Source organism: Mya arenaria, chromosome 5 (genome assembly GCF_026914265.1).
Source record: "Mya arenaria isolate MELC-2E11 chromosome 5, ASM2691426v1".
NCBI lineage: Eukaryota > Metazoa > Mollusca > Bivalvia > Myida > Myidae > Mya > Mya arenaria.
In genome coordinates, this window is record NC_069126.1 from 7,455,592 (window position 1) to 7,478,012 (window position 22,421).

At 34.3% G+C, this 22,421-nt stretch overlaps 2 protein-coding genes across 2 annotated transcripts; one reads left to right on the forward strand and one right to left on the reverse strand.

Moving 5' to 3' along the window:
* Positions 1-505: 505 nt before the first annotated feature.
* LOC128236215 (uncharacterized) lies at positions 506-3,763 on the reverse strand. The gene is made up of 4 exons (XM_052951099.1): positions 3,607-3,763; positions 2,929-3,113; positions 1,966-2,076; positions 506-787 (listed from the first exon to the last, which is right to left on the reverse strand). The coding sequence occupies exons 1-4, from the start codon at positions 3,695-3,697 to the stop codon at positions 728-730; spliced, it is 447 nt and encodes a 148-aa protein (XP_052807059.1). The 5' UTR covers positions 3,698-3,763; the 3' UTR covers positions 506-727.
* Positions 3,764-12,834: 9,071 nt separating this feature from the next.
* On the forward strand, positions 12,835-14,091 carry LOC128234416 (toll-like receptor 4). The gene has a single exon (XM_052948650.1). The coding sequence runs from the start codon at positions 12,835-12,837 to the stop codon at positions 14,089-14,091; it is 1,257 nt and encodes a 418-aa protein (XP_052804610.1).
* The last annotated feature ends 8,330 nt before the right edge of the window (positions 14,092-22,421 follow it).

Consider the following 22,421-nt stretch of genomic DNA (forward strand, 5'->3'; position numbering starts at 1 on the left):
ATGGGTAAATCCCTGCCAAATGACCCGCACCCAAGAGACCTAGGTGAGGCCCATTTCCCGCTATATTTTGCGCGAAGACAAAACCACCGCATCCACCCGGCACTGCGGGGCCACCTGAATGGTAAAACACGGCCCAATTCCCCGGGTATCCCCGGTATACCCCAGACCTGGGAGGGGGGGGGGCTTGGTTACAATTGGCTGGTGCATGAATGAATAGAAACGGATACGATTTTGAATTAATTCGATATTTAATACGGCACTTTTAAAATGAGTGAAAAATATGATTTTGAAACACTTTTGAGTATTTCTGTGATAAAGGTGCAGGCCAAAATATCACAAGAATACTTAAGTCCTATCTCAACCGAAAACAATTTGAAAACTTTTATAGCATTTAAAAGAATGAAAATAAATGTGTATTTATCAATATTGAATATCGCAAGTCTGTGTTTGATCTCTGAATGAGTGCAAAAACTGTGATTAAAAGAATTCAGCGAAGTTTAAAAGGTATTTTTCACGTATTTATTTTTGTTCAAGAATGAATTTTCTTCAACCTATTGAGCTTTTATCAATATAGTACATAAGATTTTAAAATATTTTTAAAATGGTAAAATTTGAATTGTGCCATCTTGTTATCGTGGAACAAGACGAAAGTCTTTTCGTGTAATCGCGGGCACGTGTGTGCTTTCCAATCTCTTCAGCAGGTGCACGTGTTTTTCATGTCAGACTTCTATACCTTCTTGTAGTATTTTATCCCCTTTACGCTTGGGTCCCCCTTTACACACGTTGTCTGCAAGGAAGAAAAAGAAATGTACTGCGAGCGCGGACTATCTGTCATACAATGGCCCGATCGTTCAAAACTTTGTTAATTTTTTCAATGTTATTAACGACATCGTAAACTATCTATATCTGAATAAAAACAAGTACAGCTTAAACACTTGGCTTTATTAATGCCGTACATACTGTAGAATATAAGTGTATTCATGAAACTCTCAGAGCAATACAGATTTGATTTTTTTTGCGAAAATTTAAAATTAACAATTTTATTAACTTTATCAAGTCTGCAGTCGGCCCAATATGTACATTCCTGGTTTATGCAGCATGTCCGTAGTGTGTTGTTAAGACAGTTGACAGTAAACTCACGGAACACAGACTTTACCCCTGCCTCACCATTGAAACACTTTTTACCGTCTTCCGGCAGAGATTATTGCAACGTTGTATTTCGACGCGGATTACCTATTTAATACAATGATCATGTATACTGCTGACACTCTTATCATGTTACCATGCACCTGCGTTTTTATGTTTTTTCGGTTGCAATAATTGAAGAATAAGTTAATTTAACAGAACGTTTGCATACTTGAATGTCGATAATTAAAATGAAACTCATCGCATATCTGTGATCAATAATGCGAGTTCAAATTCAAGCACAAGTTGTCGCATGACGCATACTTGAAGGTCGAGGATTACAATGATCGTCACATATCAGCTTCATGCAAGTTCAAAATCAAGCACACGTTGTTCAGAACATAATCTCGTAAACTCTACTTGGTTTTGATATATCGGATAATGTTATCAGGTAGAAATGATTCGTCTGCAGATTTTATATACATGACTCAATAATATCTCCCTCTGTCAATTTCTTATCATAGATTAATCAGTGCTAAAATTTGCACGGATGAGGCGATGTTAAAGTTCTGGTCAGGTAGTATTGAAATATGGACGATTGAAGTCATTCACATGTTCAATATCATATTGAAATGTGATTTAAGCAATGCATCTTGGCAAATTATAATATACACAAATCGAAGCAATTTAATCAACAACGATTTGTGAGTCGAACATTTTCCACTTGAATTTACTTTGATTTTATATCGAATCTCTTATTTTTACAACGTAACATTTGCCTCCCGCTTAAGAATCCGTAAAAGGGGATAGGGTTCGCTAGACCATGTATAATATACCTACCGTGACCAAATAATCTCCCTCCATCTTGCCATCCACGACAAGGTCACATTTTCCGGGCAACTGGGAATAAATCTCTTGCACAAACACGCCGTTGGTGAACGATGGCTTCACCTGCAAATATCAGTAGAATGATTAAACATCATGTGAAGACAATTTTACAAAGTATCATCACCGTTACCAAGGCTGTTCCTGACGTATAGCTTTAACGTACTATTTGCGTAAACAGTCACACTCTATCAGTGGTTATGTTTACATTTGTGTTGCACCTCTATGTTTAGAGATGTAAATCGAAACATAGAGGACCATCTCTTTTTCTTTTGCCTTTAAGAGTCCGATAATGACAAAATATGTACTAGATAATGGGTGGATTCAACTTCAATTTTAAGAGAATGTGAGCAAAACTGTAGTGTATAAAATTCTCCTTCAATTACGATCAAAGCTTAAACAAAGAGAGTACAACAAATGATTTACAAATGTAGAAATTTTGACCAATTATCATTGCAGTAGTATATGTTTAGGATATGTCCTTCTATCTAACATAGAATACTACTGGGTATATCTCGACCATTTAGCCGATTTCACATCTAGAGCAGTGTCGGCAGAAGGGAGAAAACCGCACTGAATGAATTGTTTTTGTTTATCTCAATCGCAACTGTTGTATATTATTTATAGAATTATAATGCAATTTATAGTTCCTTTGAGTTCAAACCCATAACTGCAGGGAGTTTTCCAGCTTATAGGAGTTTTCCCTTTCATATCCGTATGACTAACTGTTAATATACGCAACATATTGCATACTCCTACATGAACTTATTTTGTAAACAAACATTATTCCAGGTATGTTTCACGGACTTAGTCTCATTGAAATCTGGTACTTTCGAGTATGATGTTCAACTCCAAGTGGACTCATGAATTTTTGTGGTCTATTACAAACTCTTGAGTTAAAGTCTAAAAACCATTGACCTTGTTATGCCATCGGGGCGGCTCATTGGTGTCCCTGGACTCGTACTCCTCACCGAACTTGATGGTGGCGGAGATTTCGACCCCGGGGGCGAGGCGGTACGTCTGCAGGAACGAGTCTCCCTTCCGCTGGAACAAGATGTCAGGGGAGATATTCATGAGCATCTGCTTGTCCTCCGGAGACATCTCTGAGATGGTTCAAGATATTTTTATTTAAGGTAATTAAGGTTCAGAGCATTTTAGAGATTAATTTAGTGGTTGACCTAGTTATATGCTGGTTTCACATTAAGGTTTTTCGTTTATTTCATTTAAAAGGAGCTTTTTTTATGGATTCAAAAATATTTGTGTGCGGTTACCCTGCTGTCAGGTGTTTGAGTAAATCGATGAATACGGTTTGGTATTGTTATATACCCTCTCCCTGTAGTACACACCATTTGGCTATTAACGCCCCTTTGTAGAAAAATAGAGGGGAAAAAGATGCTGACGACCAACACATTTTTGAGTAGGGCAGACGTTGTTGCGTCGGTCATGTAACAAACAAACGCCTTTTAAGGGTGGTCTTACCTACATGCATGCTTTAATCTAGATCAGACATTTCACATGTATTATCATTCATTTTCCCAATGTCAAATTGATAACCTAATTTAGAGTTACGGATTTAAGGAATGAAATATCACATACTTGCGTTGTTGCAAAATTCCTCTGCATTTTCAGCTTTATCGAATTTCCATTCTCCACAAAATAGTTTCTCAAACTGATCGTAAGCCGACATGATTTTAAACGTTCTTGTCTCTCCGAGTACGGTACGTTCAATGTGAGAATGTAAATATACGGGTCTGTAGGTCTGGGTGGTCGGTATATATTGACTATCTAGTATCTTTATTAAAGGGACAGCAAGAGATCCAAACGCAGACATACTTTTTTAATGATTTCTGTAGACATGTTTGCATTGTTAATATTTGTAATATTTCCATGCCAAACGCACTCAAGCACACACGCACGCAAAACATAACCACATATGTAACAAAAATCAATTAAGTGCAGTGTTTCTCCGTATTGCAAATGGGCAGAGTTGTTTTACTATGAGACATATTTATCTCCAATATTTCATATTATACAAAGTGGCATACACAATTAATCTGTGCATTAGGTTGTCCGGTTAGCTTCTCACCTTGGCGACCCGGGTTCGATTCCCGGCTTCGAGTGAGTTTGGTTTATGGTCACCAAGACGGACAAGTGTGTTTTCTCCGGGTTCTCCGGTTTTCCCCTCAACACAAGACCTCACTCTCGCGTAAAATCGTGCCAACGAGAGTGATACATATAATCTTGTAATAACTTGTTTGAAAATCGTTGTAAAATAAATTTGTTTAAACTAATCTGTACTTGTGACATCTGGTCAATCAAATTCTTATGTTCTGAATTAAGAGAGTGGATCAATTTTGCAAATATTCGCTTATTTACACATTCGGAGCTTTACATGTTTGGTTTTAGAATATATATATTAGCTTAAAGGCCCATAACATGCAATTTGTATTTAATTAAATAAATGGAGGGTAACTGTTCGATACAAATCCATTTCATACAGGGTCGGATGTGTTGTTACGCCACAGCCATATGACCACGCCCCCCCCCCCCCAAAAAAAAATAAATAAATAAAAAAAATAATAAAAAATAAATAAATAATATTCACAGGCTTGTGACTAATTACGTGGGAACTGTTACTGGTAAAAACTAACAATAACTATATTTTATACTATTAGTTTATAATCTGTGTAGCATGATACTTGATATTGAAAAAAATCATATATACAACGATTCGTTAAACTACGTTTATTTTTAACGTTGTAATGCTCTTAAATATATTATTTACTTCGACGAAGACCCAATCAGTATACTTCTACCCACAGTACACACTTTTCTAATATACGGCTATATCCAGTACACAACAATACTATACCCAGTCTATAAAATGTGATAATATCATGGTTACATCTTGATAGGGGGATTATTTTCACAGACAAGATTTGGCATAAAGCTACTTTTGGAGAAAAAGAATAATTTTAACAAGTCAGAATTTTATGTCAATGTACAGTTCAACTTTAAATCAGACGTATATTGAACACGTGTGTAAATTTCAAGCGAGCTGCTACGTTCCAAAAACGAATTGCACTACTTGCAAACAAATCCGAGCAGAAGTATCATGTAAAATCTTACCTTTTGTACACATAAATATTGCCATATCGCGTTGTTTACGTCTCGCAAAGGCTACTTTATCCGGTGAAAGTCGATCCACCGTCGATTACAAGGTGAATTTTATTACGATCTTACATTGAAATAAACATTTTTACTTGTTTAAAATAATTTTAATTGCACTTTATTAAAAATACGGGCCAAACTAATTGCGGACATAGCGTCATTTCGGAAGTGACGGCGTTGATATTGTGGCCCTGCCTTTTGTGCTCTGCTATTTGATTTGAATGCAGAACGGGCTTATATTTAAAAACCGTGAAAAATATTGAAATTTTCTGTGTTTGAAACAGTGAAATATCATTATTATTTCACTGATAAATCTCTATAAACCACCGTATGTATATATATTAAATTAAACTATTCTTCTGTAAAGATAACAAAAATCTGCCGGATACAGGATTTGGACCGATGTCCTCTATAAACACAACTTACAATTGCGGCGGAATTTGAAAACATTGAATAAAAAAATATCAACACTTGGATGATTGTGGTATCTGTATTAGTTGAATTCCGACGTAAGTACTATACATAATACTTACATTTGTATGCACCAGAATGAGCCTATGGTGTGGGTAAGCAACGAATTGTACTTGATAAACATACCTAGTTTTGTATATAGTATATATGCACTGTGCTGTTTGTGGAGTTTTGTGCTGTTCTTCCATGTTTCTTGTTTGTGATTTTTTTGGTGTTTTTTTTGTTCTATGTCTTTGGCGTTTACCCAGCGCCATTAAACCGGGTTTATGTTTTAAACATTTTACTACTGAGCTTGTTTCTGTAGTTATTCACATTTATATGTATTGTTACGAATGTAGGATTTTCGATAAACATCAATTATGAAATTTTGGTATGAGCAAAATCGACTGTGTTGGCCTATTCGTTAAAGACAATAACTCCTAAGCGGATGAGCTTCTTTCTCCGTTTCTGATATTTTTTGTATCTTGTTGAAAGATTTTTGCGTAGCACCATTATTATCACTGATGACCTTAACACCAATTTCTTCACCAGCTTTTGCAGTAAAGCAGTTAAAACAAAATAAGCAACGTAAATGTGTTTGATTTTAAAGTAGATAATTTCATGATGAATGGATCAGTTGAAGAAATATTAAATGACAATGATGACGACTTATTTCGGAATTTGGAATTGACATTTGGTAAAAATAAGGCATCTGACAAAACACGAAATCGAGGATATGAAACAATAACATATTGTAGTGCACCCAGCAACGTCAAGAAGAAAGAGCTCAGTTAAACACTAAGTCTTCTCGCGTCCTCTGGCTCCTTCGGACTCCATCCAACAGCCCCATTGCATACCATACCCAAATAAAATGCAACATGTCGAATTTTAATCCTTAAATATATTTGTGTGTATTCTCTATATGGTGTTTGTTTTTGTGTATATATGTTTGATATATGTTTGTGTCTCTAGTTCATTGTCGTTTTCGACCCTTGTGTCGTACCTCTAAAGAGGGTTTATTTCATTCGGAGCGCCTTGGCCATTATTATCGAAAACAACCTCGGATGTATTTAGACGGTTTACATACTTAATAAGCGGTACGTTTAAGTCCGCTGCAAGTTGATCGCGTGGTGATTTTTTAGCAGTTAAACTTTATTACTAAACTCTTGGGAATCTTAATTATGTTTGCAATAATATACTTCACCTGCAATTTTAAACTTAATTCAATTTATACAACTCTAAAACACAACATTACATTAATGATATAATTCAAAAATCTACGAACTACTTCAACTGATGTACCGGCAAACATCCGAGGTTGTTTTTAATAACAATGGCCGAGGAGTTCCGAATGGGTTTATTTTTGAAAATTGAATCTTGGGCTTGTCCCTGTTGTTTTTATTGTATTATTTGTATATATGGACAATATGGATTTTATGGAATATTTGAAATGGCTGTACATTTTTAGAGTAATTTCTATGTGCATTTTGTTGTTATTATCAATCTTGTGTATATTCTTGTAACAACATACTTTTTAGGTAAGGATTATTTGTTTGCTTAGTTCCTCGTGCAGCATCTCATTCGTTTAAAAAATGTATTATGATATATCGCTAATCGTTTTTTGATATATAAAAGGATGCTGTAGCAACTAGTCATTATTTTTTCTTGGCCTTATTTAAAGCTGATTTTTTAATTGTAATCTACATGGAACCTTTGTTGTCATTTGTTTCTAGTGTTGGTATTTTTTTGTTAAAGTTAAATTTCCGTTGACAAATGGGAATCTTGATTGCATATCTTTACATGTGCATCATGGTATTTCTCTTTGATGTGTCGGATGACTATGTGCTTGCCAAAGAAAGTAGGTTGACCCCTATAGAATAACGACCCTATTCTTTAGAAAAAATGCTTTTTTCTGTAAAACATTCAACCCCCCATCCCACCCAACCGCCCTATAAAATGACTCCCAACACTTGTGTCTATAAAATAGTGAACCAATGTACAGATCAATATTTCTATATTGTAGTATTTTTTCTTCATCTACTGCTACTACATCCTCTGTAAATAGATACCTGTTACGATGAATACATTAATAACAAGAAGTATTAAAAAAAAAGATACTCGGCCATGGTAAACCAGTGGGATGACTAGTGTCGGAATGGTTTAAATGTTAGACGTGTAAAAATAGATATTTTGGGTTTAATAGGGTAATTCATGAGCCAGTGCAGCTTTTTGAAAGTAGTATCGTTACTATGCACAGTAGTACAAGTTTTACATTGTTTGACTAAACATGTGTTTTTTTTCAATACAGAACTGTTTAAACCGTTTATTGGTTGCGAAACGCTATGTGATGTAATTTTAGATTTATTGTAGGATGTCAATATGACAAACAGGAACTTAATTTTTGAGAACATTAGTAGCATTATCAATTTTTTATTTGTCAAGCTAATAGTACAGAATAAAACCTAAAATCGCTCACCGTACTTCTTTCATTTTCACTAGCAAGAATTTCCTTCTTAAATTCATGCATAGCAATTGGTCAGCATAATTCTTCTACTTCTTTTTCGTCAGCTTATTGGTCAGCACGGTAGCACGACCCGAAATGACGTTGTTGGTAAATAGGCAACAAAAGAAATGAAAATGAAGCAGGACTTATTGCACCAAAAACAGTCTCGTGTTTACCATTTAAGAAAAAAATCGCTTCCGGGAAAATAATTTTAATTTTTAAACGATTAGGGATCTAAAGACTTCGTTTCCAATACTCCTTTACATAGACTAAGTATAGACTAACTATACAATGACCTAAAATTTCCAGTTTAAGTTTATATTGATAAATGAACCCTAATTTTATTAAATTTATTTCTGTTAATTTTACAGGAAGGCAAAGTGATATCTGAATAAAATAAATCATATTACATTCATTTAAATCTCTATAAAAACAATCTTCCTTTCAGATAAAGTAGAAGGTTCTTGATACATAAGTATAACCGTAGCCATTTGTCTTTATTTTTATCGATCGAGGAATCGTTTTTCTATGGGGTCGAAATTCTTCGTAGAATCACGACACCCGGGTCATCAATCCATAGAAATAGTGACCCCGATTACAATTACGACTCCCTCCTCCTACCTCGCCTACACAGTCCCCCAGTTCTCAGAAACCCCGCCTCAATATCCCCCTTAAGATTACCACGTCTGGAGTGTAGAGGACAATGAAAACAGCTTCTCGGAAGGCGAAGTAAAGTTAACTTAAAACACTGATCTGGTTCTTAACACTGTAAATTTGAATAATCTAAGCATGTTTGAATCCTTCATTTACAATGATTAAGAATTGTAAAGTTACTCTTTCAAATAAATACTTTTACATTGAAGTAATATCAGTCTGTGAAATTGTATTTTTAATTTGGCATGCGATAGTGAATCATCCATTGATGTGTTATCCTTATTGCAGACGGCAAATATAACAATAATGTCAGGCTGAATTGCATTAGTTTATAAATTATACATTTTACAACGATTGTGAAGAAAGCTATTATAGCTTATACTAAGTCACTCTCGTTGGCACGATGTTGCGCGAGAGTGTGATCTTGTTTTGTGGGGGAAACAGGAGTACCCGATGAAAACCCACTTGTCCGGCTTGGTGACCACTAACCAAACTTACATGCGTCCAGGCCGGGAATCGAGCCCGGGTCGCCTTGGTGAGAAGCGAGTGTGCTAACCACTGGGCTAACCGGACAACCAATGCTGATTTGCATTGGTAGGAGTGTGGTTTAAAAAGGGCTGTACTTCGCTGTTCCATTCATTGGATACAGTGAAGCGTGCTTCCCCTTTGTAATATTGAGCGTTTTTTAATGGTTTCGGGAAGAATTGGATTACAATTAAGTCTGCAGAAAACTTGTAATATAAGGGTGAAAAGTCATTTGGGGCATTAATGCAATCTTGAATGCCACGCTAAAAATGACAATTTACCCATGAAGCACTTCTTGTGAATTACCATTTTTGAACGGGATATTAAAGATCTCATGAATGCCCCGAAATAAACTTAAATCTCTTAAACAACGTTGAAGTTCCAACGTTTAGATAAGATTTTCACGTTGACGTTGTATCAACTTTGAAATATCGTCGGTGTTTTTATCGTCGATTCTCTTGATTGATAAAAATCAACACTTAGTCCTTCTTAAGTGCAACTTCAGTTAGGTTTCGTTAGAAATAAACATGTATTTGCCTTTTCCCAAAATAGCTTATACTACGGTGAAACAGATGCTTTCGTGGCGCATGCAAAGAGTGGTATCGGCCATTATTTACATTAAAAATACAGACGACAAAAGGGTGATTCACATTTAAATGTTTAAGTAATTTAAAGTGTCTTCATTTAAAGTTGCATGTGAAATTTGTAGAATAATACTTTAAAATTACAGCGCATTCGTTAAGTCAGTAATCAACCATTCTGCATTACATATTAAGATTTAAAAGGTTTTGGTTCACTCTCCAAGATATTCATTTTGTTTATTATAATCAATGCAAGAAAGTTAATTTATATGGACAAGCATGTGATTATAACACTTAGTTTCCGTTCAAAATATTCATTAACGTCCTTGAAAGGAAGGTTTTTTCCTTAAGACGTGCCAACATGTCATTATAACAATGTTTCCGTTTAAACAAAGCTAAGCTATGGTGGCATATAACTGCCGTAAGACAACCTTCGCGAATAATGCAACTTATTAAGTGGAATTCGCAAACCATAATAAGATAACCAGTTACTTATCGGAGACAAAAATGCATTTTAGATCAGCGGTAACACGAATATTATCTAGTTTACCAGTTATTATGTAACTTATTACGTCGAAATCGCAAACAATAACAACTTGACCTGTTAGTGTTGTATAGCTCAAAAGGGTAATAGGTGTATTATTATCATTTTTTGCATTATATTTTGTTGCAAAACATTGAATAATAATAATGTCTTTAGTATATATGTATCTTAACTTCTTAAATTCTGGATAATTCCATCATATTTAGAATGAAAATGATTGTCATCTTATAAGGATTTCGTTAATATTTTTTATAATATTGTACCTTTAAATTATATGCAATATTAGATCCATTTTGTTTATTTCCTTTAACATCTGAAGGGTTTCATAATGTTTTCATTCTAACAAACTGTTATTTCTGGTGTCTATATTTTCCTATATTTTTAGCACCTTTATTATATTATGCTCCAGATAATCTTTATACAAAAGGCTTGACTAGAAAAGTTTTGATAGCTAAGCCTGAGTGAGACATTTCAAAGATTCCTGTTATTTATTAACCTTTTAAAACAACAATATGTTGGACATAAAAGCGTTTTTAATGGTCACTTTAAAAAACCCCCGTCGAACTGTATGGTGTTCCATTACATTTTTTAAGACTTTGTGTGTTACCAAAGCAAAGACAATTAATTTGTGTTACAAATACATTTAGGAACAGTTTAATAAGGCATTAAATTTGTGTTACAAATTTATAATACTTATACACTTGTGTTACAAGACAATTTTGATAACTTTGTATGATTTATTTCTATTGGTGTTCCATAGAACTGCATACATATGTTTATATCGTGGAGAATAATAACACTTTAAAAACATTCATTGTGAGTTGCGTCAGGACTGAAAATTAAGTGGTTAAAAAAGTCGCGATCGCTATTAGGTTATCTTATGTCAGTAATATGCCACCATACAGAGATTATTACGTTTCAAAATCATATTAACGTCCTTGATTTTGCATAAAAAGATTGATGAATAACACATTAAAAGATTCCCACCTGCTTACGCATAATATATCATATTTCTTTAAAAATTTGTATTTTATTACATTATCATTGGAACAGTTGGATATATCGAACATAATACAAACATGGAGTTTTTGATAATTTTTCTGTTTGCATCCATAATTTTCAATGTCAGTGTTGTGGCGGAAGACCTTGCTGTATCGGTCACGGCTTCTGAGACTGAGCAAAACAAAAACGTGTGCCATGGATCATGTCATTGCGTCAACAGGAGCTTTAGACTCGTTGTTGATTGTTCACATGGTCAGTTTCAGGCAATACCCACAGATCTACCAGAAAACACGACAGAACTGCAGTTTTCGTATAACAAGCTCAGTGCCTTGAAGAGATCAATGTTTTATAGTCTTATGAAGCTTAAAATATTGAACTTAAGTTTTAACGAAATAGATGATATTGAGCCGAATACATTTTCTGACCTAGGAAATACCCTGACTTCTCTCGACCTAACATGTAACAAAGTTCCATACATGGAAAGGTTTAGGAAAGCGTTAACACCATTGTTACGTTTAAAATCCTTGTATATACAGCAATGCTTGAAAGGCATTAAAGACGGTGAAATGTTTCCAGCGCATGAATTGGAGCAAATGCCACATCTCACTAATCTTTCAGTGGATTTAATAAATAAAGAAGGGTTTCCTTTACACCTGGACAGCCTTAAATATATGGACATCAAGTACCATAAACTTAGCCCAGTCGAGGCAGATCCACATTTCAGAGGAACTAAAAGATGCAACTTGCCAACACTCACTAGGGATGTGCTTGCCAACTTGAAAAGAGTCCGCTTGCTGCGCCTGAACAGCTGCAATATTTCAAAAGCTGATATTGAGTGCCTTGTGGATTTTAACAATATAAAAACCCTAGATCTTTCGTTCAATGTGAACTTGGGGTTTACAGCATTGCCAGGAATAATGTCTGGACTTCAAAATAAAGACTTTAAGGAATTAGTAATTCATCAAATCCATGATACATTTGGTGACTGCACACAAATAACCAAAGAACAACTCAAATACTTCCAAAATGTTACAAGCTTACGAAAAGTAATAATGAGCTCGAACAGATGGTCATCATTTGAAGAAGATTCGATCAAGTATGTCCCAAAGGAGTTTCAATATCTTGATCTTAGTCAAAATTTAATGTTATTGGGGAATTATATTAAAGAGTTATTATCTGGAAAATATTTGTTAAACATGACATTTGTCAACATTTCTTCCCAAAAAATAAAATACGGCATTAACCCATCGTTCTTCAGCCAGTCTTTCTTCGTCCAAGATATGTTACAGAATCATGCGAATAATAAGCTCTGGTTTTGCGTACCGATACCGAAGCAAATTGAAATATTAGACATAAGTGAACTTGACATGGACATTTGGGTTCTCAGATTGTGCATGCGTGAGCCAAACAGTCTAAGGGAGTTTTACATGCGGCAAAACAAATTCAGAACAGTTGGTGGTCCGCTGACTGGTATGAAACATGTCCACCTACTTGATTTGTCGAACAACTTTTGCGCAAATTTATCTTTTGATGCGTTTCATTTGCTTCCTAATTTGAAGCGGTTGTTTTTGTCAGGAAATTTGCTAGGTTATTCATTGGGACCTGACAAAGCTGGAATAACATTTCAGAACTTGAATCTGCTCCAGGAACTTGACCTTTCGTCAAACAAATTGCGTTACCTTCCATCTGATATATTTAAGGGTTTGACAAGTTTGGAAATCTTGAAACTGAACAATAACGAAATGAAGACGTTTCTAGTTAATGTGAAGATGCTGACAAGCCTGAAAATATTACTCCTGAATAACAACAATTTGAGATATATCCTTGAACTTCAAATGAAACAGATCGACAAAATCATACAAAGTAGATCGCTGCTAATAAACTTGGCGAATAATAAGTTCAAATGCAATTGTACTGACATTGAGTTTGTACGATGGATTCAGCAAAGAAATGTGAGCCTTGTGGATGTTGAGACCTACATATGTACAAACACAGACGACATTACTAAAAATCTTACCGGTAAAAGCCTCGTGCACGATCTAGAAAAAGAATGTGCCAGCTACACCCTCATCATAGTCGTGGCATCAATTCTCGTTTCAGCGTTTCTGAGTATTTTGACTGGCGGCATCATATATCGGTATCGTTGGGATCTGCGATATTTGTATTATTCCGCGAAGTTCCGTGTCAAAGGATATAGGCCGGTCGACGATGTTGAAGATAGGTTTAGATATGACGTATTTGTTTCATACAGTGACCAAGAAAGACATTTTGTCGTTGTTGATCTGGTGCATGAGTTAGAGGAATCACGGTCTTTGAAATTATGCATCCACGAGCGAGATTTCTTTCTCGGTGGCGTGGTGACTGAAAATATCGTCTATGCCATCAACAACTCTAGAAAAACTCTGGTTCTTCTTTCAAGTGGGTTCATGGAAAGCCACTGGTGCATATACGAGTTGAACATGGCCAGGATGGAGGCGATCAAGACTGGAAGAGATGTTATGTGTATCGTGAAGATGGAAGAAATCATCAATGACAACCTGTCATTGGAAGTGATTGACGTCATTAGAAATCATACCTACATCCAACTTCCGGAGGAGAGAGAACACATGGACATGTTTTGGGACAGGCTTCATACAGCAATTACTGAATGAAGTTTATTTACCGTTCTTCAACAATCAACTTCTACACCACATGTTAATTCTTCTATTGAAAGACAGAAGAATGATGAAAGCATTTATGCTTACTTTTCGATTCAGAAAATGTGATTACCTATATAATAGCTAGTACATAAATATATATAAATATATATATATATGTGTGTGTAAGTGTGTGTGTGTGCGTGTGTGCGTGCGTGCGTGCGTGCGTGCTGCGTGTGCGTGTGTGTGTGGGTGTGTGGAGCTTATTATGTAATTAAAGTAAATATTCAACAATAATATTGTTTGGCTGGTTGTGCTTTGCTTAAATAAAACAATAACATCTAAATTTGATTTGGTATTTTTCTTTTATAATATGTGCATTTATTTTGCCATCTTAAAGACATTTTTGGTTCTACGGGTTAAACTGAATCATTTTAAGGTACGTATGCGTGTTGGACGGTGTATAACTTATGGTGGAAAATTACTGCCGTAAGATAACCTGATAGCGTTCGCGAATTGTTTCGTGTTAACCAATTAATTTTCGCGATAATTATGTAGCTAAGCAGTAAATATTCGCGATACCTTTTTGGTAAGTTAAATATCATAATACCAAAAACAGGTTTGAAAGTGCTTAGAACTGCCGCTTATTACCCTTTTCAGCTAAACAACACTAACTGTTTAACTAGTTATGGTTTGCAAATTTCACTTAATAAGTAACATAATAACTGATTAACTAAATAAAATTCATGTAACCACTTATCTATAAATGCACTTTTGGCTTCTAGCAGTAACTGCTTATCTAGTTATGGTTTGCGAATTCCACTTAATTAGTAACGTAAAAACTAGTTAACTTGATAACATTCGTGTTACCAATTATTTATGAATATATTTATACTGGTTATCTACTTATTATTTGCGAATTTCACTTAGTATGTGGTAACCAGTTAGAACGTTACTTATTAAGTGGAATTCGCAAACCATAACTAGACAACCTTCTAGTGCCTGAATCAGGAAGGTATTTATAGGCAAATGATATCATGAATATATGAACAAAATGGGAACTTATAAATATTGAAATAAAAGAAAAGACCATTGAATTTGCAAACAAAAATCAAAAAATATCCGAGATCTAGTAGTAAATGGTATAAATAATGACGAAATTAATAAGTTACAAACGAATGTTGAGATATTGTATACAAAGCTAGGAATGCTCAAATAAGATCGCATACAATTTCAAGAAGAAGGGGAGAAAAATACAAATTATTTTTTGTCTCTAGAAAATCCTAAACAAACGAAGTAAAATCGGACAAAATTAAATGTGGGAGGCCATTATATAATTATATAGAATCAAAATCCAATAAATTCGAAAAAATGATATTAAATATTATATTTATGATACAAATTATGTGATCAAAGTATTATACAAAATCATATTTAGCTTTCTGTGTGATAACAAAAATGAAAAAATAAAAATAAACGATACTGCTGCAAAATGTCAAATATATCAAAATGCAAAAGGTTTAAAAATGATAGATTTAGAATCTTATATTCATTTCAATGAAAAAATGGGTAGAATCTTTAATATCCGAAGAAGCGCACTGGAAAGGTATACCAAAATATATGATGCAAAATTTTAGGAGGGAATTACTAGGTTTTTTATGAATTTAAAGTGTCCCTATAGCATAGCAACAAATCATTTATCTGACTTCTATCGACATTTGATCATGCTTTTGATAAGGCTTAAAAGGTTAAACCTGAATTTCTACAGAATATTTTTGCCATCAGAAATTTTTAGTGCAAAAAATTCATTAAGTTTCACAAGAAATTTACACAGTTTTTTAATTGGATTAATTCTGACTTACTTCATGTTAATGATATCTTAAATCAAGACAGTAAAATTTGTGAGGAAAAAATACATATTTTTAAACATACTTGTCCCAAACATTGTTTACGTATAACCACTAGCGAAATATCAAAATAAAAATCAAGAGTTTCAATAAATAAGAATATTACAACCAATTCTACTCTGATAAACAAGGATATATATATTCGTATTTGATTGAAGACGATGTTATTAAGCCTTATACATATATATAAAACGTTCATCGCTTTGGAAACATTACCTTGATTAACAAATAGCTTGGATTTGATTTGATAAAAATATATAGGCTGCCAGTGAACGACAACAGAACAAAACAATTCAAATGTAAAGTCTTTAACAACAGTTTTCCTTGCAATGATATAAAGAATAAGTGGAGTTTTGTCGACTTCCCAAACTGCGGTATTTGCAACACATGTGAGACATAGGAACATGATGTTCTCATAGAATGTTCATCAGTATACAGTTGTTGCATGGGTATTTGTGTAACAGTCAAAACTGTTGTCCCGAGGTTAAAGGGAATATTTCTGAACTGTTTTCCCGGGGCAACAGTTTAGAATGTCATCCCCAACACCGAGGGACAACAGGTTTGACTGTTATCTAATTACCTGATTATATAGTTTTGTTCAAACACAAAAAAGACAAAAACGTTTGTAAAGCGAATATATTGAAGTTTCACAACAAACAACAATATCACATGAGAAATATTCACTTCATGTACAACTGCTATTTTTTTGTTTACGTCTGGTAATCTTGATCATATAGACAATTGAACGCTTGTAATTTCTTCGGTATTCTCCGTGAACTGATTAAAATCACAAAACCAATACCGGAAATTCACGATTTTTAGAATCTCGATAAATCACCTGAATTGACCTGCTGACTCAGCATTTTGTGTAAGGCCAGGACTGGCCAGGCCAGGCCAGACTTTATACGTATTGAGAGCAGAAGCTCTGATTATATACTGGAAAAAAAGATAAAACTTTATTTAAAGATTAAACTGCATATCTAATATAAAAATTTAAAAAAAATCTGAGTCATATTTGGATAAAAAAAATATGTACTGTTAATTGAATGCATGGGAATATTTAAAATAGTTAAATAAATTTTTGCATAGTGCATAGATCTGAGTTTAAAACTCAATGTGATTATATATTATACTTGTGATGATTTCAAAATTTATCTTAAATTTAGATGTAGAATGTCCATCTTATGGTTCATTTAGTTCAACATGAAGTATTCAAAACCACATCAATGGTTCAATTAAAAAACATGATGTTCATATAAGTTAATTATGATGGCTTTTAATCCCTCGGCCTCAGACTGGAAGGTTGAAAATAGTAGAATTCATGAAAGGTAATGAAATGTGCAACACCTTTCATGGCCCCTAGCACCGGTTAAAGCAGAATTTTATTTTTATCCATCCAAAGTAAGTTAAAGGCCCTAGCTCGGATGTGTTTGATCTGATATGGATGTTCAACTGCAAACGATTAAAATAGCTGAATTTATAAAAGCAATGCTCTCGATGGCCTTGAATACCCTTAAAGTTAGAACCTCGCTGGTGATCTTGGGTTAGCAGTGGTAAGGAAGCAGGTAGAGAGAACAATCAAGCGCATAGTCAATGACATTCCCCTTGAAAAACGACTGTTGTCAAATTATAAAGGTTAAAAAGTATAAATCTGGTGTAATTGGAAGATTTATATTGAATGATCTCAATAGCTCACCGATTTAGGCGGACAGAAAGGCAGACACATAGATGAAATTCACAATTCAATAACCGTTGGAGTTGTTGCAATCCACTTTCAAAATTAAGTCATTGCTTCTTTGGTAAATATGACAGTTTACTCGTAAATGTATTGTCGTTATATCAGTTTCCACTTGCAGTAGCTTATCATGTTATCTATTTCTTTAAATTATATTTGTTGTGGTTGGAAAAATAACTGTAACGGTAGCTAAAAGTCTTTCTCTTTTTAATTATAGTGTATTTAATTACAAAGCAAATAATAAAAATAAATTAAAAACACAGCAACATTTTAATGCAACAACTACATCATAACAGCCGCAAAACCATTTTGGAGGTCCTTAATAATGCATTGCGACAGCGGGTATAATTATTAGTCAGTGATTGCACGGACTTGTAAGGAGAGGTAGGGGTCAATTCTAGGGTCAACATAAGTTAACCTAACATGTTCAATTGATCAAAACAAACTTTATAATTTACTTCTCAAAGTTAATAAAATAATTATTATGTAAAACGGTTTTAAGAAGAACGTAATTACTATAAACAGTGCATTTTTCACTTGTTGTAAACATATTAAGATGACATTAAACATCATTTGATATTTTCACCAGACAAGAGAGAAAGCATATGTCGTACTTATTAGCACACGTTTTATTGGAATGAAAATATATACTTGATGGCTATGCTTGTTTAACTCTATTTTGTAGATATTCTCTTGCTCCTTTTGTAACAAGTATTAGATCTGCTGGTGGCACTGTATAACCGTTTGCTTAAAATTTGTTATTGCACCCATAACTTAGCTTTGATAATTATTACTTTCCTTATTTGTAACACAGTCATCAATATTAGATGTAGCTTTAAAAAGAATTCAATTCATCCACCTTATATTCCTTATATTTGTCATTGATCTGAAGTAACGCTCTACCAAAAATCTGGCTTCATCAAGTTGACTATTTACAGTATGGTGTAAAAGTGCGACTGCCTCAATCGGATTCAGTCTTTCCCATTTTAAATTCCTTTAGGTAAAATAACTTATACATTCATTAGCATTTTGATTGAACATACTTGGGGGAAACTCAAGTCCAACCATTGATCTTATCTTTGCGGGCATTGATTGTTTTATCAGGTCATTTTATAGGTGATAAAATATGAATAGAAATCCTCACCATTTGGATGCCTGTTGCACCCTGTGGCTTTAACATTTCCAACTTGTTGCTGAAGTTTTCTGCACACAAACTATGTACTAAACCTGGATGTTTTACTTCACCTATTTGCTTTCCAAATATGTCTGCATTATAACTCTTTGATGATTCTGTATATATATAAATGTTCAAATCAGACTGTTTATATATGGTATTGTCTCGCATATAAACATCGCAGAGTTAGTGTTTTGCAGAGCAAAAACAGGTATCGAATGAATCTGTTATATTTTTCTCCCCATCGCTTCCATACACAATCTAATGTCTTTAATCTGGACAATATTTTATCATTCCAGATGGAAGTGGAAATAGCTCTCAAAACAATCTTTTTTGGTGCAATAGGGCTTGACCAACAAATACAGGGTGACATCCAGATTTTGTTGTTTACATAAAATTTCTGTATGTTGTAAGTGCTAGGTAATATTGGCCAATGTTGAAAGTTGCATCTACACCCAAGACACAGCATTTTTTTTTGAATTTGTGCAATATCGTTTCACATCACTGTCTTGAAAACATGGAATTCAGCCGATCTAGTCACTTCTCTTACAAGCACAGAAATGGGCGTAAAAGACTGTGTTTTACATAACTCCATTAATTATTATAAAGGGCCAGAACTTCGTGAACTGTCTGTATTTCTGAAATTCGATACTTGTTTTTGGTTCCTGACATGATCTCCTAGATTATCTATTTCTTCTTCTTTCTTCAATACTGTATGCACGGTAGATTTGGGCGAGCTGTTTTTATTAGAATGTATATATTGTTTAATTGCATCTTTTGTTGATTCTGCTGTTCAAGTGGTTTATTCGTCTTTGAATGTCCATGTGAAGGCACACTTACATAATGTGGAGACCTCTAGTATAAATATTGCAATAAAGCAATGCTATGCAGCACTTCTAATTCACCGGTATGCAGCCATACATAAAGAACAACTCTGTGAAAATCAATTGCTGCTGAATGTCTTTGAGACATTCGTCTCGATTTGATGAATGAAGTATTTCTATACTCAAATTCACTTGATGGGGTGTAATAGTCACCCATCCTCTTGAAATATTTGACCTTTGTAGATGGCTGGTGCCAGGTACCATTTCCGTCCGCAGGAATGTCCTTCTCATGCCCCAATTTATCGATATTTATAAGGAATGCAGCGACTTAATTTACTCCTATTGGTATACTTTGACAAAGGTCACTCGGGTTTTCCCAGCATTTAAGGCAAGACATTCCTTGTATCCACTCCTTTTCTCAAATCGTTTGAAAAAAACAGGGATACTGCTATCATCCATGTAAGAATTGTCTGGTTCTTCTTTATTTAGCAACTCATCACATGATCTAAAAACATACGAAAAATAATAATAATAATAATAATAATAATAATAATAATAATAATAATAATAATAATAATAGCATTAATACATTTAACAAAGAAGTACAGGTTACAAACCACGGAGCACTTCGTTGTCCCATTGCGTCACGTCATTTACAGTTTTTCAAAATACGCTCCTTCTGCACGTACACACTTACGGTGAAAATCAACTCATTGCTTGAATATCTGTCCGTACCACCATTTTATGATATTATGAACAACTGTTCTTTTTAGCTGAACGGATTCGTCAATTTCCCTCTCTGTCCTCAGCCAGTCTTCTTGTAACATGTCCTGCACTGAATTTACGTCAATTTCACTCACGACTGACGGTCTGCCGCTCCGCTTCTAATCGCACACATTTCCATGCTCGTCACTGAAACGTCCATACCAGCGAAATACCAAAGCCCTTGAAAATGCTGGCTTTGATTTATCCCGTGTTAGAAACGTATAGGTATTTGTAGGAGTTATTCCGCTGCGAACACAGTGTTTGATCATAGTGCGCTGCTCCGTGCGTGACGTTAACGTTGTTTTTTTTCCGACATCTTCGAAATACCTCTCAACTTTCGCTGATCGTTACAACCATGTCTACTGTTAGATTGCGTCAATAATTTGCTTAGTGATGCAGCTGACGTCATCCTGTCGTCATATGTTTTGACGTGACGTTTTGGCGTCTATTATTCAGACGGAGTAGTATATATGAATTGTGAACAATTTTCAGAAAACGTCAATTTCAAAGTGCTCCGTGAAGCGCTAGATGGGTTGTCTTGACAACCATTTCCTTCCTTAATTTGAGATTATTTATTTTTCAAAAGGAAATTCGTGAATAGTCTATATACACAGCTGTTTATTGTTTGTTGATTTATATTAAAAACATTTTAAAATATAGACACAGTCTCAAAACTTTCCGGACAACCCTCGTATTATCAAAATATTAAAGCCTACATGACGTGAACGAATTGTGAGTCAAAAACCCCATATTTCCTTCAAAATCATTATAATTCAACATACAATTATACAATGGAAGCATGAGCTCCGGTCAACAGAAACTGAAATCGGACATTATTTAGCAAATCAGTTTAAATAAACCATATTTACAAACGCATTTTGAGCAACGTGACATGACTAAGATAAAGAGACATGTCTCAAGTGTATTGATAAGGGCTACCTCCCGATAAGTGTACGACGTATATATTTATATTAAATATGAAATATAGAATCAAAGCAAAATCTTCTGTTTTTCTCAGAAACAATAAGCTCGGCACTGGTTTCCCTTTCCCTGTACACGTTCATCAGGCCAAGACCTGACGGACGCCCAGTACCCTTTGTTCTCCTGAGTTATGTCGTTAACCCGTCGTATCACTGAAAAAGACCGTAAGATAAACTGATAGCGTTTGCGAATTGTTTCGTGTTAACCACTTAATTTTCGCGATAATTATCTACTTATCTAGTTAATACTCTTGATACTTTTTTTGGTAAGATAAATATCATAAGACTAAAAACAGGCTTGAAAGTGCAAATAACTGCCACCTATAACCCTATTAAGTTATACAACACTAAATTCATAACTAGTTTTGATTTGCGAATTCCACTTAATAAGTAACATTATAACTGGTTTACTAGAAAAGATTTGTGTTATCACTTATCTATAATGCACTTTTGGCTTCTAGCAGTAACTGGTTATCTAGTTATGGTTGGCGATTTTCACTTAGTTAGTAGTTACACGAATCTTATGTAGCTAACCAGTTAACATGTTACTTACTAAGTGGAATTTCAAACCATAACTTGATAACCTGTTAGCGCCTGAATCTGGAATACATGTATAGGTAACTGGTTACACGAATCTTGTCTAGTTAACCAGGGCCAGAGTTTTTTATCTTTAGATTTACGGGAGATTTTTCAAAAAGTTGGGTAAGGAGGAGGAAATAAAAATAAAAATAAAATGCATAAAATGTCCCAAAGGAGAAATAAATAAAAATAAAACGGATTTTTCTCCGATTTTTTTTTATTTTTTAAATCTTCTTATATCATGAAGACAAAACACACCTTACTTGTGTCAGCTATTTCATAGACTGAAAAAATGGTGATAGATCACCATAAAGTTTCAAAAGCATAATTAAAAGATCCTTTTAATGACTGAAAATATTGACCTCAACACTGTGAGTTCAA